Source organism: Parasteatoda tepidariorum, chromosome 5 (genome assembly GCF_982258835.1).
Source record: "Parasteatoda tepidariorum strain Cologne lab strain chromosome 5, Ptep-v5.0, whole genome shotgun sequence".
NCBI classification, from domain to species: domain Eukaryota; kingdom Metazoa; phylum Arthropoda; class Arachnida; order Araneae; family Theridiidae; genus Parasteatoda; species Parasteatoda tepidariorum.
The window spans coordinates 108,597,511-108,613,944 of NC_141759.1; the positions used below are offsets into that span (position 1 = coordinate 108,597,511).

A 16,434-nucleotide genomic window follows, 5' to 3' on the forward strand; every position below is an offset into this window, starting at 1 on the left:
ACAGAATATCTGTAGTTAGTATAATATTGCTTTTAGATATAACTTTGATATTCTGGATAACTTTCAAACAAAAGTGTACAAGGTCAACTATGGTGGAATCTGAGTTATGCAGATTTTAACTGGTGTTGCTAAAGAGTTAATGTGGATTAAGTGTATAATAGATGAGTGTGGAGAATTAAATTTAAAAGATGTAAATTTAAGTGGTTGTGTTTTATTTATGACAAATCTGCTATTAATTTTTCTTATTCACCTATTGAAAATATTCAAACTAAACACATTGATATGCGATATCATTTCATAAAAAATTTTATTTATCATAATTTTTTTTAGAGAAAAACATGTTAGGGGTAATTTTAACTTAGCAGACATTTTTACAAAGCCTTTAACTAAGTTTGAATTTGAGAAATTTCGTTCAAAGTATTTGTGAAGGTCTAATCTTTTGGATGGTTTTAGGAACGAAAGAACTAAAGTGTTGGCACTTAAAACTTAAGACTTGCACCCCTGACAGTGAGTCACAAATTCAAAATACTCACTTGAAAGTCTTTAAACTCCTGTGTATCTTCCAATAGTTCAATATAGTGTGACATAAGCTTGAAAAGGTTGGGAGAGGCAATTTTCAAGAACTCGTGATAACTGAAGGCAACAGCTAAGGAGGCAAAAAATATATTATTCACAAGCGCAGAGCGAAGGTCAGTCAATTTCCCAGGGGAGTGATCATGGGGATCTTCATACAACTGGCGCGTTATCAAATAATCCAGAACAGCATCTCCCAAAAACTCAAGTCTCTGATAACAATCCGTTATGTCGTTGTAATGATACGACTGATGCGTGAAGGCTTGCAGAAGGTAGGCCTTATTTTTGAAAGTATAGCCGATTTTTTTCTCAAATCTGTCAAAACCACTGGTGAAACCAGCGATGCGTTGCTCCGGTCGGACGGCGTCCGGTAGAATGGGATTGGACGGAGTAGGCGGCCAATTATCGAAATCGTCCGTTTCGCTGAGGAGTGGCTTCAAGCCTAGCCACGACATGAATTTAAGAGCTCCTTTCGGACCACTCGTGAGTAGATATGCACCTATCAAGGCCTCCACACTGTCCGCAACAGATTTGTCTGAAACCACCTGCTTTGTGAAGTACTTATGCTGATTTACTTCGGGACTCAGAACTTCATCTGTAATTTTCTCCCTCTCCTTTTTTACAAGGATAGACTTCTTGTCTATTTGCTCCTCTATGGTGTAGCAAGGGGGTAGCCAGGTACTACTACAGCTAAAGGTAGTTGTGGTCATGTATTCACCCAGACCCTTCTTTTTTGCTTTCTGATACAAGTTCAAATTCTGTATCAACCTGCTTCTGAATAACGACAGTTTCCCCTCGTCAAAGTTTTGATATTTCATGTATGCTTTTATAGACATGACATACTTCAAAAACGAATCCCCTATCATTTCTAGGCGTTCGAGATCGAATTCGTCTCCGGCACTCTTGGTGGTCAACGCTTGGAGCAACATGCTGGGGCTAGGGCAATATTTTAAACTTAAATCCTCCTTTATTTCAAAACTTACAATATAATTCCCTTTTTTAACGACGTCTCTACGGTCAATAACGTCCGCAGGATTTATTCTATCGAGAAGTTTGTTACGAAAGAGATACTCTCTGAGTGTTTTGTCACTCGTTTCCAGATGGAACGGTCTCCACGACTGCGGTTCAGCCGAACCACCGACTTTCATCTGATTGGACACAGCTTGCCTTATTTCTTCAGCCAACAGGAGGCCATTCAGACGAAACAGGGCGGTGGGCAAGCACAGGACTTGGAACAGAAAAGAGGCAGGGAATGGGTGACGGAAACACAGTTCAGGGACTAAGTACTCGTGATAGTCTCTCCTTCTCTGTTTCGACTTGCTCAACTCGGACGAATCTTCAAACACCTCTTTGGGTGACAAATAAATAGGCTTCCAAAGATGCGTGGATGCATATTGAACCGTCTCGACTAAGGGCTGGTTCTCATCCACTATATCAACGTCGTACTCAGTTTTATAGAAATATTTGAAGGTTTCTCCTGTTTTGGGATCAAAAATACTGTTTGGTGTCAGCTCTTTCATTATCCTCATCACGTAATGAAGCGTAGGGCGTTCTCCCGTCTTCAATTTATAGGAACGGAGCAAAACGGCATCACGAAATAAATTTTCATCGAAAACATTGTGAGAGTTTTTAGACCCTTTGAGCTGCTCGTGATATATATTGTCTTTGACAGAGTAGATAAAATCCCAATCAACTTCCATCTTCCGATTTCCTAGAAAGGATTAAAAATTTCTTTGATTAGAAAATCAATTAATTCAAGGGTGAAAAGAAAGTGAAACATTTATTACAAATGCAACTTTTAAAATAAAATAATAAACATTTTTAGTACAGCAATTAACAGCTTGTTTACATAACAGTTTGGGTAGGTTACACCCTCCCCCAGTATATCCACAAAAAAGCCATCAATTTTAAATTTATTTTATTCTATTTTATATCAGTCGTAGAACAGCCGACCAAGATTTTGGGTTTACGACTTATAATGTTCAACTCCGTAGATTTATACCAATCCAGAAGACAAGGAAACCCCTGGATCAGAACCCCCAGAGGTTTTGACTTGTTACGGGAACACGGAGGACTTTGCGAGTTGACAGATTTCAATGGGAGTTTGATAACTTAATACAAAAAAACAATGTTATTTGCCTAGTAGAAAAAACAATTGCTGTTTTTTTCTAACAAAAAGAATGAACTGAAAATACAAATTATAACTAGAATACAAAAATTGACAAAATGCGGCTTATTCAATATTAAATTTAAAATATAGTTAAGCGGCATTGAATCATTCTTTAACTATCCAAAAAAACTGAGAAATTCATACATTCCCGATAATTGCACTTACATTTATCCTCATTCATTAGAAGTTTAATTTCTTTATAGTTTTTCCAAGTCAATGAAGGGTAAATTTTTAAGTGGCTTGGAAATCACATTGCATTATAAAAAGAATACAGCAAAATGATAGTTGTTTTTAGTACTGAAAATTACTACAACTGTAATAGGCAAAAGCAGGAAGAGATAGCTTTAAGAATGAAACATTTCAGTCAATCGGAAATTGCGATTTACTGAGATGTACACAATATTTCCCAATGCATCGTTGTCTACACGCGCAATGTGGAGCATTGTTCCCAATAGTACATCGATGTTTGCAAGCTTGCCGAAATAGTGGTTGAATGAATGGGGAAAACATTGAACAGAACAATGAGAAAAGCACGCTTTTGCATAACTGGTCATTTTAAACTCAATTAGAAAATCCTGAAAATTTCTCGAGTAAAATCATTCATGACACATTTCAAAAAAAATTATGTCTTTATAAATTTAAATCATTAATATTTTCAAAACAAGAAATTCTAAATAAATTATATGCAACATAATTTATATGAATAATTATGTATAAGTTTATTTTTATCTCTAATTACATTTATTACTCTACCAGAAAAAATATTTACAAATGAAAGAAATGCAAAGTATAAACTTTAGTTCTAATATTTTTAAATAAAATTTTTTATACACAAATTTGATCGAAGAATTTTTTGAAACTTTCGGACCTCGGATTTACGGAAATGTCCAGGGCACAATCATCGATGATAATGCGTGGCGTAAACGGACATGGTGAAGAAGAAAAATCTCATTTACGAAAAGGGAAAATTAAGAACTTTCTAAAAACACCAAATGGAAAAAACACCTTTAAGGGCTTTTAAAAAATGAAAAAAAAAAGAGAGCACATTTAAGCACTATTTAAAAACGCTACACGCCCCATATCTTTGCTACGTATAAAATGCATCTAAAAAAAGGGGGGGTAAATACTTTGGTTAATATTGGTGGGCAGGATGTAGTAGGAATGCTGTCCAGGATCAAATGTTTTCCCTCCTGTTTCCAGGCGGAGGGCATCAGAGAATAAAAATCTATGAAACTCCTCAATCCTTTGGATCTCTTCTGCAGACAGAAAGAGTGGACGATTCAAGAGACTCACTCCAATCATGATTTTGCCACATTTTGTGAAAACAGGAAACTCATTCACCTGAAATGATTTATAGTTAGAATGCAGTTTTTTGTATTAACTATTAATAGCCAAAAGATAATTTAAGCTTACAGGAGGGAGTTTTGAGGAGCAGAGCAATCCTAGGCTTCTAGAGGTCTGCTGAGGGTCTATGATAGGTCTCCCACGAGGATTCAAAACATTCGGGAGGGGATTAATGAGAGTCATGTTGATCACATGCAGATAGCAAGGTATGTCAGCAATGGGCCTTGCATTTTGCAGAAAAATAGGTACCTATTTTTTTCGAAAAAAGGAAAAAAAATGCAAGTATACTGAAATGAATAAAAAAATGAGGAAAAAGAATATCCAAAACAAACTTTTAATAATCATTCAAAGTGACATTGGAGAAATAAAATAATGGTGATTTTACTAGCGACATTTTTTAGGCTACAAGTAAAGTTTTGATACATCCTGCATAATCACGTAAGTCGAAAAGAGAAATTCAAAATAATATAAGCACTTATATTTTGTGAAGTAAAAAAAATGCATACAAATCTTAATCTAAAGAAAAATTCTTTATACCATTATTTACAATTACTTAAAACTATTTTATTTTATAACCGTTGTTGAACAGTCAACCCAATTTAGGGTTCACAACTACTGATTTCCAACTACATAGCCTTGTCATTTTAAACCTAATCCAGAAATCAAGGGAACTTATGAATCAAGTATTGGGAGAAATTTGCTTTCATGGAGGACATTTTGATGGAACTAACCCGCATTTGAGTTACATGGAGAGGTAAACCATTAAAACCTCCCACGGTTACCCTGACAGCAAGGGGACCATTGAGAATGTTTCATGTCAGCACTGTGGTCGGCGCGAGCTGGAAGCGAAATTTTTATCGATCAGTCATTGGTGGGATTCGAACTCGGTTCACCTCATTGAAAGCTCTATCCCCTGAACCATCACGGCTCGACTTAAACTATAAACAACCAACATACTGCATGTTGCAGAACCCATGACCTTTTGGACATGGGCCCAGTGCCCTACCAATCAGGCTATACTGGCACCTATAGGATTGTTTTATATTTTATTTTATAACCGTCGTTGAACAGCCAACCCAATTTTCGGGTTTACGACTATTGATGTTCAACTCCGTAACCTTGTAATTTTGAGCCAATCCAGAAACTCCTGGATCAGTACCCCCAGAGGTAGAATTTGTTATGGGAACACGGAGGAGTTTGTGACTCAACAGATTTAACGTGCATTGTTATTGCAGAATAAATATTTGCCTATTATAACTGATAGTTATATAAAACAGGGGAATCTCCCTTATTAGTTTGGCAAAGTGTTATGACCCAGATAATGTGAAGTTTACTAGAATAATTTGGTTTACATGTTTATCGTAAAGTTGTCTCCGTCTGTTTGTTCCTGGTATGGTTCCATCCTCAGTTTCTTCCTTCTCAATATCTCCTAACTCCTCATCTAAAGCTTTCTCAACTAGGCAGCTGATGGGAACTAAATGATCATTCAATTCTCCTAATTAAATATACATAAAATCTTAAATATTTGATGTAATGCTTTAGCAAAATAATAATAATAAAAAAAAAAAAAAACATTTTTAAAACTTTAACTAATTCTTTTAAAACTAATTAAATATTTTTTTAAATAAATAAAATATTTTAGTTAAGATTTCTCATAATTTTACTGCAACAAAGTAAAAAAAAAAAAACATTCAAAGAACCCTTTAACCATTGAAATGAAATGGAAAAAATCATAAGTAATGAATGAGAAAAAATCATAAGTAAACAATTAAAGTAACATTACAAATTTGACAAAAAAATAAATAAATATGTTATTCTTTTTCTTACATTTATATCTGGAATTGTATTTCTACTAGCACAAATGCAATAAAACTAATCACTCCTCTATAAAATTAAATGTTTCATTTCAGTGACTCCATTTTGCGCAATTTCATAAAAATGAAAGAAAGAAAAATTTCATATATAAATGGTGGCCGTCATGTGAGCAGAACAAACAGACACAGGATTTTAAAAAGAGCAAATTAATTTTATTTAATCATCATGTGATGATGGAAATGAGAGAGAGTGACACAAAATCGTTGTGCTCCTTAATAAAAGTTGGGGAATAAGGGAAATCTTAATAGTAATTGGTTTATTAAATAGGTTACGCAATTCCCACAAAGAGCAAAAGGGAAAATGTCCTACTTTTAATGAATGCATACTTGAACGAAAAATAGATTAATGGACAGGATGTGAAATTAAAATTGTGGGAAAGCGTTTCGTTTTGAATATTAAATTAAGAAAAGGAATAACATAAAAAGATTAATTGAGGCTTTTTATGTTACACATATATATATTGAAAACAAATTACATGTTCTTCTTTTTTGCACTTTGCAAGTCGTCATCACACTGAAAAAGGATTTTAAAAATTGTGAAATTAATGGCAATAATTATTGAAAATAGATTGATAATAAAACCATGTGTATACCTATGAAGAAATTAAATTAATATGGCACGTTAAAAAGGGACTAATTAAAAATATGTTTTGATATTTAACCATTGTAATACATTATATCATATTAAAAATATCAAGAATTCGAAAGTATACAGAACGAGTGAAAAAAAGATAGAAATATTGCATCAAAACGTCAATACTCAGGTATGGGATTTGAATTTTTTACAAGATTTCAAAAAAAGCATGTGAAAATTAGCAGTTATAACTGCAAAATTTTTTAAATCAAATTGCTGCATATAATTTTGTGAACAACAACAATTATTTATGTTCGCCAATGCCAATTAAGCTTTATAGTAAACTTCGAACTAGTTATTAAAATAATCGTAGTGTCGGAAATCCTATAAGTTTTTTAATAATCAAGCTGAAATAACTATTCTACGCATGATTTACTATACAGTAACAGTAAAGATACTTTTAGTTTTTGACAACTTAAAAAATTTCTCAAGAAATACTTGGTTTATTTTTATAACTTTAGAGGTGTTAAAATCATACGATTTCTCATACTTATTAATAAATTACTATAAACTTGAAACTATTGCTATAACATGGCAGTGTATAGTAATATGGCAAAATGCATAAGCTTGTAACTTGCATTCATTACTTGGGTTGTTATTTGCAATAATTACATGAAATTTTGTTAGCTAAATTATTTATTGAGATACAAACATTTTTATAAAAAAAACTTACCGTAATTTCGCGGAGAAACGCCGCGCCCTCAAAAAATGCAAATAAAAAAATCGACGAACACGCTGTGCCGGATTATACTATACCAAAGCAGGTATTTATTACAGACTTAAAACATGTTCTATATATTCACATATATATAACTTAAATAGTTAAATAAGAAACCAATAAAAGGATGTTAAATACACAAAAAAAATAAAACAATCCTACAAGAATGGATTTTTGGTATTGTTTTCCTTTTGAAGATCAGCAACGGGGGAAGCTTCTCCCCCGTTGCGGAACACCCAAGCACACAGGTGAAGGACATTTTTTCATGGCCAGTGGTTACTATGGCCACGGATTTATTTCCTGTTTCTTCCACAGCCCTGTTTGGAGGGCAGTCAAAGGAAAGCGGAACCTCATCCATATTTACCATTTGTCCGTGATTAAGTCCACGTTCCTCCATCTTTTTTGATAGAAAAGTTAAAAAAGAAGCCTTTTTTTTCAATTTTATCAGTAGGCAATCGTTGACCTACTGTGGTTTTTTGCCTCACTGACAAGTTCTTTCTCTTCATGAATCGGAAGCACCAATTCGGGCCTCCTTTAAAATCTGGAATTCCCATCTGGGAAGCAATTAATTTCGCTTGCATGCGAATTCGAACAGTAGAGAGGGACAACCCTTCGGCCCTCTGCTCCTTTACCCATGCCGCCAGGTTATCCTCCAGCACTGGCCACCCAACAGTGCCATTGCACCGAGCACGCTTAGTTTTGGGTAGAGTAGCCAAGACACCCTTTTCAGACTTCCACCTCCGGATGCACCGTTCATCTACATCAAATTCTCGGGCAGCAGTCCGATTTCTAATTTCTTCAGCTCTTTTAATTGCTGAAAGCTTAAATGCAGCCGTATAACTTTTGCTCTTAATGGGAGGCATTCGAAATATATAACTTAAAAACAAGTTTTACTGAAATACACATAAGGGCGACCTTTGTGCTGAAATACACATAAGGGCGACCTTTGTGCTGAAATACAAAGTAAGGTAAAACAACGTTTAAGAGCACAAAAAATATATAAATTGCAGACAGCTGTTTCGGATGCTCAAAGGGCAACCTTCATCAGTGCAAAAAAAAAGGGGAGTGGATACTTACTGATGAAACCATGACATGTGGAAGAGACGTATTTCCTGGAAAAAACGGGGAGGGTTAGTGTTTGTTTCACAGTGAATGTCATCAATGGCACCACTCTGATTTTCTTTATACATTCCTTTCTGATTTATGCTTCTCCACTCCACGCCCGCCCCCTGCACTCAACTGCTGTTCCTATGGCAGAAGGGAAAGAGAAACTTTTGTTCTCTTGCAGATAGCGGTTTCCAGAAAGAGATTCTAAGAAACATGGGAGGAAATTCCAGGTGCATTGACCATTTTTTGGAGTAAAATTAAAGATGAAAAAATAAATAAAAAGCATAAGTAACAGGTGGAAAAAATGATGATGAAATTTCCAGTGGGGCTTTTAAAAGGCAAAATTTTCTAAAATAATGCTATGAAGAAAAAAAAGTAATGCTATATAGGCCACCCCGTTAGATACGCCTTTTATTAAATTTTCAAGTTTTAAATCAATAACACCGGGGTCTGTCTCCGTGAAATTACGGTAATTTTTGTCTTACCTTTTTTTAAAAATAAGTTTAAAATAATTTAACAACATTAAACAAAATATTTGGAGTAATTTTAAACTGATAACAAAATTATTATTTCAAAATACGAAAAAAAATTACTTTAAAATTGCAGAAGATTTCAATATTTTATAAGCAAATGTTTATAACTGTTACTTTGCATGGAGATTATAAACAGGAAGGGATACAAATATATGACATGACTTAAAGAGAGCTCTCAAAATTCTTAATTATTTAGTAGAAAGAAAGTATAATTTCTAACCAATATCATGAAGCGCTTGACAGACTTTTAGGGCAGCAGACATTTTAGCTAATTTCATTTTCCTCATAGGTTCACTCTAAAAAAGAAATATAATTAGAATACAGTATGAAAGCAACCCAAGAAAGAACACTGTTAAAAGAACTAAAAGTGTTAAAATTAGAAAATACTGAGAAAGAGATACATAAATGTGAAGGTTTTAATAGATAGTGGCATCTGTGATCTGTCAATTTTTTTCATATAACATAATCACACAATGTCTAAAGAATATTTTAATAATATATATAAAACAGTGTCTCTTTTACCTTACTGCCTACAGTGAATGATAATGCAGTTGACGCTTCACTTAATTTACTCACACTTAAAACAGATATTCAATTCATTTTTCCCATGGCAGAATCGCAGCAACACGGCGACATTGTCGCAGAACACAATAGAGCTCTTGCAGAACGATTTTTCTTTTGAGAAATTTACACATACTTGAATCATGATTCAAATAATCAGTTTTTGACATGCTCAATTTACACAAATAGTATCGTAAATCAATGTAATGATTCGATCCTATTTTTGGCAAGTTATTGATTGATTTTCACACGGATTTTAAATATTCCGATATATTTCATACAATATAGAAATTTTGAATTGTGCATTTGAGTATTTCCTTTTAAAGGCAATAATTCTATTGAATTTTGGGCAGTTATTGCTATTGATTTCTCCATAGTTTCAGAATGCAGCATTTTTCATAAAATATTATTTATTATTACAACAACTTAATCTCCAAACAAAACATGCATTTTAGAAGACGATTTCATCGTTTATCTTTTTTCAGCAATTACTACAACGGATTTCATCATTTTTTATTGTAATGATTACTTAGGAAATAATTTGTGCCCTCCTCCTCCCCCCAACAAAATATGAGAATATCACTCATAATATTAGAATAAAAATTATTAAAAGTTCAATTAAAAAAAAATTACATTTTTTTTTCTTGTAAACACAGAGCTTTTGACATTAGTAACATATATGTTTGCTATTATTAAAAGTGTCTCACAGAAAGATATAAGTGCTGGAGAGTTTTGTGACAGATGACTCAAAAAGCTTCTACCACAGGGTTCATTTTAATAAAGCAATGCTTTAAGAACTAGGTAACTAACCGAAAAATTAGTAATATATCAACTTTATTATAAACACACATTTTCTACATTACAGAAAGACAAAAAGTACACTTTAAAATGAAAAATGCATTAAAAATAAGATGCTTACATTTTGGAAAAATAACATATATATAAAAGCAAAGACTACATGTTTTAACTTGAAAATAACCGCAGAAAAGGGCTGAAGAAAGAGAATGGATATCAATGAGAAAAGTATGAATTTATTGCATTCTTTTAAAAGAGAAATAGATTACAAATGATCATAAATTATGATCACTTAGGCTATATAAAGTTTATACTATATTTAAAATTTATTTCAAGAAATTTTCTGTTTAATAACTTGATTTATTTATAACTGGGATAATATAAATTGACCATTTAGATTTAATGCGATTGCGAGGGATATAGCCTTAAATATAAGCATAGTTAAATATAAAGCATGTTAAGATTGATTAAATTAGGCACTAATGAAACTATTTCACATACATAAATATCATGATAACTTTTACTAAACAAAATGCTTGCAGCTGAAAATATCTATGATCCCCGTAGTTGAGTCACAGCGACATTGCCGCAGAGTTCTGGCAGAAAGATTTTTCTTTTGAAAAGCAAAAAAAAAAAATAATACTTTTCTATTTAACAGAAATTAACAAGTAGAAATTTACTTTAATAGAGTCATGCATTTAGATAATCACTTTTTGATGCGCTCATTTTACACTGATAGTATCCTAAATCAATGTAATGTTTCAATTGTATTTTCGGCAGTCATTGATTTTCACGTGGATAAACGATGTTTCAAACAATATAAAAAATTCGAATCATGCATTTGAATACTTACTTTTTAAGGCAATAATTCTATCGAATTTCAGGCAGTCATTGGTATTGGTTTCTCCATAGTTTTTAAATCTGATATTTTAAACACAATATTATTTAGTCTAATCTCAAACAAAACATGCACTTGAGGAATCCAATTCATGTGATTTCGTCGTCAATCGTTTTTCGGCAATCACTACTACGCATTTCATGATTTATAATTACTTTTTTTATTGAGATAATTACTATACAAAATGTGAAGAAGGAAATAATTTGAGCCCCCCCCCCTCTTCCCAGCAAAATGCAAGAATATCCCCATAATATTATAATAAAGAATAATTACATGCTCAATTAAAAAAAATTATACAGTTTTTGTTTTGTAAACACAGGGCTTTTGTTATTATAAAATTAGTAACATAGATGTTTGTTATTATTAAAAGTATATTGCAGAAAGATATTTATTGCTAGAGAGTTTTGTTGCAGATAGCTCTAAAAAATTCTGCCACTGTGTATATATTGTCCCATAATAATTTTATACTTCACAGAAATATTTGCAGGAGTCTGTCTAGGATTTTTTAAGAGGTACCTATTTTGTGAAAGACATAATTTGTGAGAATTAAAGATGATATTAAAAAATCAACACAATATGGTAAAGTAAGAAAATATTTTCAAAATAGGACTGGTAAATTCCTATATATGTTTCCACATATATTCAAAAATTATTATGATATTGTAAGATTTTGGCCTTAATCCAAAATTAAAAATCCGTAAAAATCATTGTCCATAGTTAAATTTCAACTTGAAGTTAATAAAAACATGCATTTAACAGTACTAGCACTAAAAGCTACTTTCACTAGGAGAACACTTTCAACTAGGTCATATAGAAAAAAGTTTGAAAGAGAAAAAAATGTTTCATAAAAAATTAAGGTCTGTTACAATAAATTTACAGTCGTGTTTAAGATAATGTTCAAATGTTTAGAATAATGTTTGAATTTCAACTTTCTGTACAGTTTATAGATGGAGAGCCTCTTCATTTCATTTCAAAAAACTCATCGAAAAAAAAAACTCGCTTTGATATAGCGTAAGCGACCTGTCAGGCTAACCACATTTCCCTATCTGACCAAACGCGTGCTACCTTTTCGTAAAAGACGGCTGGCAGAAAAGCTCCTCTTTTCCACAGATTGCACCAGAGCTTGCTTTTTTAAAAGTATTTTGTGAAAACCGTTTTTCTTAAAGTCGAACTTGTGAAGGCACCGCTAAACGGTAGTAAATTTAACCTGGACAGACTCCTGATTTAGTAAAACAATAAAAAAAGCCAGTGAAGACAAAACTTACAATGATGGTTTTTCTTAGGGGAGAATTGATGGGCATTTTGAGCTCACACACATATTCCGATTCCAGCAATAAAGGATCCACTTTCTGGATGGTCCAACGAGGTACTAACTTAGTTGCCATATCAGAGGGAAGATTTGAACAGTACCTGCAAAGACTATTATTATTATTAACATGCAAAAGCACATTTTCCATTATCAAATAAAATGTGTTTTTTTGTAGTAATTAGTTTAAAAAAATTAATTATTTAAAAAATATCATTTATTCTGAAAAAAAAAAATTAGAATTCAACAGTAGCAAAAACTGCACATAAATAAAAATACGGCATAAACAAAACAATTTGTTTCAGATGGAAGTGAAAAAATTTATTTTTAATTTTGATGGTGTCACATTATCGGATTGGATACAGGTCTTTTCAAAAGAAGGCTAATTTAATGAACAAAGCATACCTTAACTTAATTTTGACTGTTAAATACAAGAAAATACGATTTCATTTGAAGGCATACCTGGGGCCCTATTACCAACTCATCGGAATTTATTCCGCTCGGAAACTAGCTTTCATCGGATTGCCAATTTCGTAAAACCCACTTTGCCGTAACATGAGCATATCGGAATCCAGAATCAAAATCCCCATTCCGCACGATTCCAGTGAAATTGAAGTTTGTAGGCGGGACTAACTTTGACCAATTAGAAAATAACTATAATTCTAATTTATTAATCTGGCAACGATATGTTTGTTTTCTCTTCTTCTATGCGAGCTAAAATAGCATTAACTTAGAAGTGAAAGCTTAAAAATTCATATGTTCTACTTTAAAAAATGGCTTCCCATACAAAAATCCATATTCGCCAGCAATATCCAACACCACTGAATGCAATTATAATAAAATTCCAGAAGGAAAATCAAGATTGTCTATAATTATTTTCATTGCAAGCAATTTTGGGATTAATTAAAGTTAATTGGTTTGCTTGGTTAATTAAAACCGAAGGATAAAACCGATATTTGCTTATTCAACCATAATTACTAGTTTGAAGTGTCTAGTTCTATTATAATGCAACAGTAAATTTGTTAAATTTTCCTATGAGAATTTAAAAAAAAAATCTTTTTCATCAAAATAATTATTCCTAGCATTTAATATGAAGAAATCTGCCAAATCATTTCGTAACGTCCGTAAAAGACTATCTACCCTGCTAATGAATTGCCATCAATCAAATGCTCTTCATTTTGTTTTGCTTTAACAAGGAAGAAAGATAAAATAACTCAAAATTTATGTAAATATTTAAACATTGCTGCCATTATGTTTTTTTTTAAATTTTTTATTTTATTATTATTTTTTTAAAGAAAACAATCATATTTTGTGTTACACGTAAAGGGAAACCACGAAAATATCTTTCAGATTGCTTGACGCTTAAAGAGTTCCAGCTTAATGTTCAGGAATCGCTATGAATTTTTTTTATATAATGAATCACTTTTTAGCATCTTTGACAGACAGCTAATTATATTTGTGAATATAATGAGATGCTCTTTATATTTTTTGTATTATATTTTTAACTAATCTCAAAAATTAAAGTAACTTGCAATTTAAGTATCGGAATTAATCGCATTTAAGTAAGCGAAAAATTATGTTTATAAAAGTTACAAAAATAATTTATTTTAACCATGATTAAGTTTAAATTAAAATTATCAAATTTTGCGTTACACGCAAAGAAAAACCATGAAAATGTTTTTCAGATTGCTTTGCGGTAATAGAATTTCAACTAAATGTTCAACATTATCTCAATGAAATTATTTTTTTATAAGCAATTATTTTTTATTATCAATCAGGCCTAGCCGTTGTGGCTCAGAAGATCGGGAGTCTCCTTGAGGTCAGGCTAACCGTGGGAGGTTTTCCTCTCCATGTAACGGAAATGAGGATTAATTCCATCAAAAGTCCTCCACGGAGGCAGATTTCACTCAACACTTGATACAGGACTCTCCTTGTCTTCTAAATTGGATTTAAAATTACAAGACTACGGAGTTGAACATCAGTAGTCTTAAACACAAAATTAGGTCAGCTGCTCGACGACGGTTATAAAATTATGAAATAGATAAGGTATCATCTTTCTGAGTATAATGAAAAGCTCTTCTTTTTAACTCAATCCGTAAAACAAAATAAGCCGCAATTTAAGTATTGAAATGCAATAATTTTTATGAAAGTTATAAAAATACCCTATTTTAGATGAAGTTTAATTTTCAAATTTTGTGTTACACGCTAAGAAAAACTAGAAAAATGCTTTTCAGATTGGCTTTAATTGGTAGTAATGACAGAAAATAGCGCCATTTTGATCACTAAAATAAACAAACTCCTATCAGAATCTAGATTTCGCTTGCTCTAAACCTGCTGGAATCGGATTCGTAATTATTTCGCATCGGAATTTAGTTCCGATCGGAATCAAGAGCTCGTAATTGGGCCTAATTGACATTCACGGATTTATGACGTCACGAGAGTTTCATTTCGATCGGAATCAGATTCCGTGAAGCTGGTAATAGGGCCCCTGACAACAAATTGCTTGGCTGTTTTAAATAATTAGAAATAAAGGCTAGATATGTATGGCATAAATCATGATTTGCGCTTGAACAATTATATCTCTCTGCTGACGGGTGAATTGAAGGGCTTCTATCTTCTGACGTTATGTATCGAAACTTAAGGTGAGCCGTGATGGCTCAAGGGATAGAGATTCCATCAAAAAGTCCTCCACGAAGGTAAAATCTCCCAATACTTGATCCAGGAGTTCTCTTGTCTTTTGCATTGGGTTCAAAATTACAAGACTATGGAGTTTAATATTAGTAGTCGTAAACCTAAAAATTGGGTCTGGTGTTCAATGATGGTTATAAAATAAAGATAAAAATCAACCTGTTTTTATTTATGTGTAACACAGTAAAAGAAATTATCCAGCTAAATTTCTGTTAAATACTAACAACAGGATACAAAATATACATCACCTGTTAATCAAAGAGACAGCAGAGGTCATAGTGATTCGAGGACCGCTCACTCCATAAGGCATATAAGGTGCAATTATATTGTCTGCCATGACTTCTGAAATATCCTCTTCACTAGGTAGACTACGTTTGTAACATCTGGACAGGAGCAGCTTTAAGAGAAACAAATTCTGTCGTAATTGAAGAAAAAGTGCTTTATCATAGTCTCTAATAATAATTAAAACAAAGAGCAGTAGAAACATACAATGAAATCCATCTAAATTAAAATTAGATTTTTTTAAGAAGATACTTACAGAAATTTTATTTCATAATTAGTTGAATATTTAATAGGTGAAAAAAGAAATGCATAGCTACCCCATATTCATTAAAAAAAAACCTAAAAAGTTAAAATCATTTTTGAAAGTTTTACAGTACATAAAGTTTATGCCAACATTTCAAAAATATTTTCAACTTCAAATTATTAACAGCTAATAAATCACTATAACAGACAACCCTTTTGATAAATGACATTTTTAAAAATAAGCCGAATATATATATATATCTATATGCACAGTAGACCAAAAAAAAAAAAAAAAACACAGACTACCTTGAATAACTTTTGAACTAACGATTCGTAGGAGCAACCTCAAATATGCTTATTAGCGTAGACACCATTTTAAGTTACAATATTGGAGACAAAAACGTACTTTCTCTAAATAAATATACCTTTTTCTTCGAAATCACTATTTGTTACATTTGCAGTATTCATATATATATATATATTGTTTTAAGTATTAAAAATCAAAGCAAACCGTGTGAATTTCTCGCCAAATATTATGGGAACAGATCTTAGAAGAATAAAGCATCATGAAAAAGAGTCTTACCAAGACAAAGTATTGTTTGACAGAATCTTATAATAACAAAGTTCTATGAGACAAATCACACATGGAGTAAATAACATCAAAAACACATGAATAAGGTTATCATGAGACAGCTACTCACGCAAACA

At 32.2% G+C, this 16,434-nt stretch overlaps 1 protein-coding gene across 7 annotated transcripts in view; it reads right to left on the minus strand.

The window, feature by feature from the left end:
• LOC107445069 (endoribonuclease Dicer) overlaps positions 1-16,434 on the minus strand; it is a 42,537-nt gene that overhangs the window by 10,491 nt on the left and 15,612 nt on the right. For 6 of the 7 annotated variants that reach the window (XM_016059389.4, XM_087164753.1, XM_043050648.3 and 3 more), the window contains exons 5-11: positions 15,450-15,598; positions 12,473-12,617; positions 9,174-9,249; positions 5,440-5,582; positions 4,157-4,336; positions 3,871-4,084; positions 534-2,284 (exon numbers count right to left, since the gene is read on the minus strand). In XM_016059389.4, the coding sequence (XP_015914875.3) occupies positions 534-2,284; positions 3,871-4,084; positions 4,157-4,336; positions 5,440-5,582; positions 9,174-9,249; positions 12,473-12,617; positions 15,450-15,598 (2,658 nt within the window). The remainder of the gene's footprint in view (positions 1-533; positions 2,285-3,870; positions 4,085-4,156; positions 4,337-5,439; positions 5,583-9,173; positions 9,250-12,472; positions 12,618-15,449; positions 15,599-16,434) is intronic. The other variant, XM_071185472.2, reaches the window with a different exon arrangement.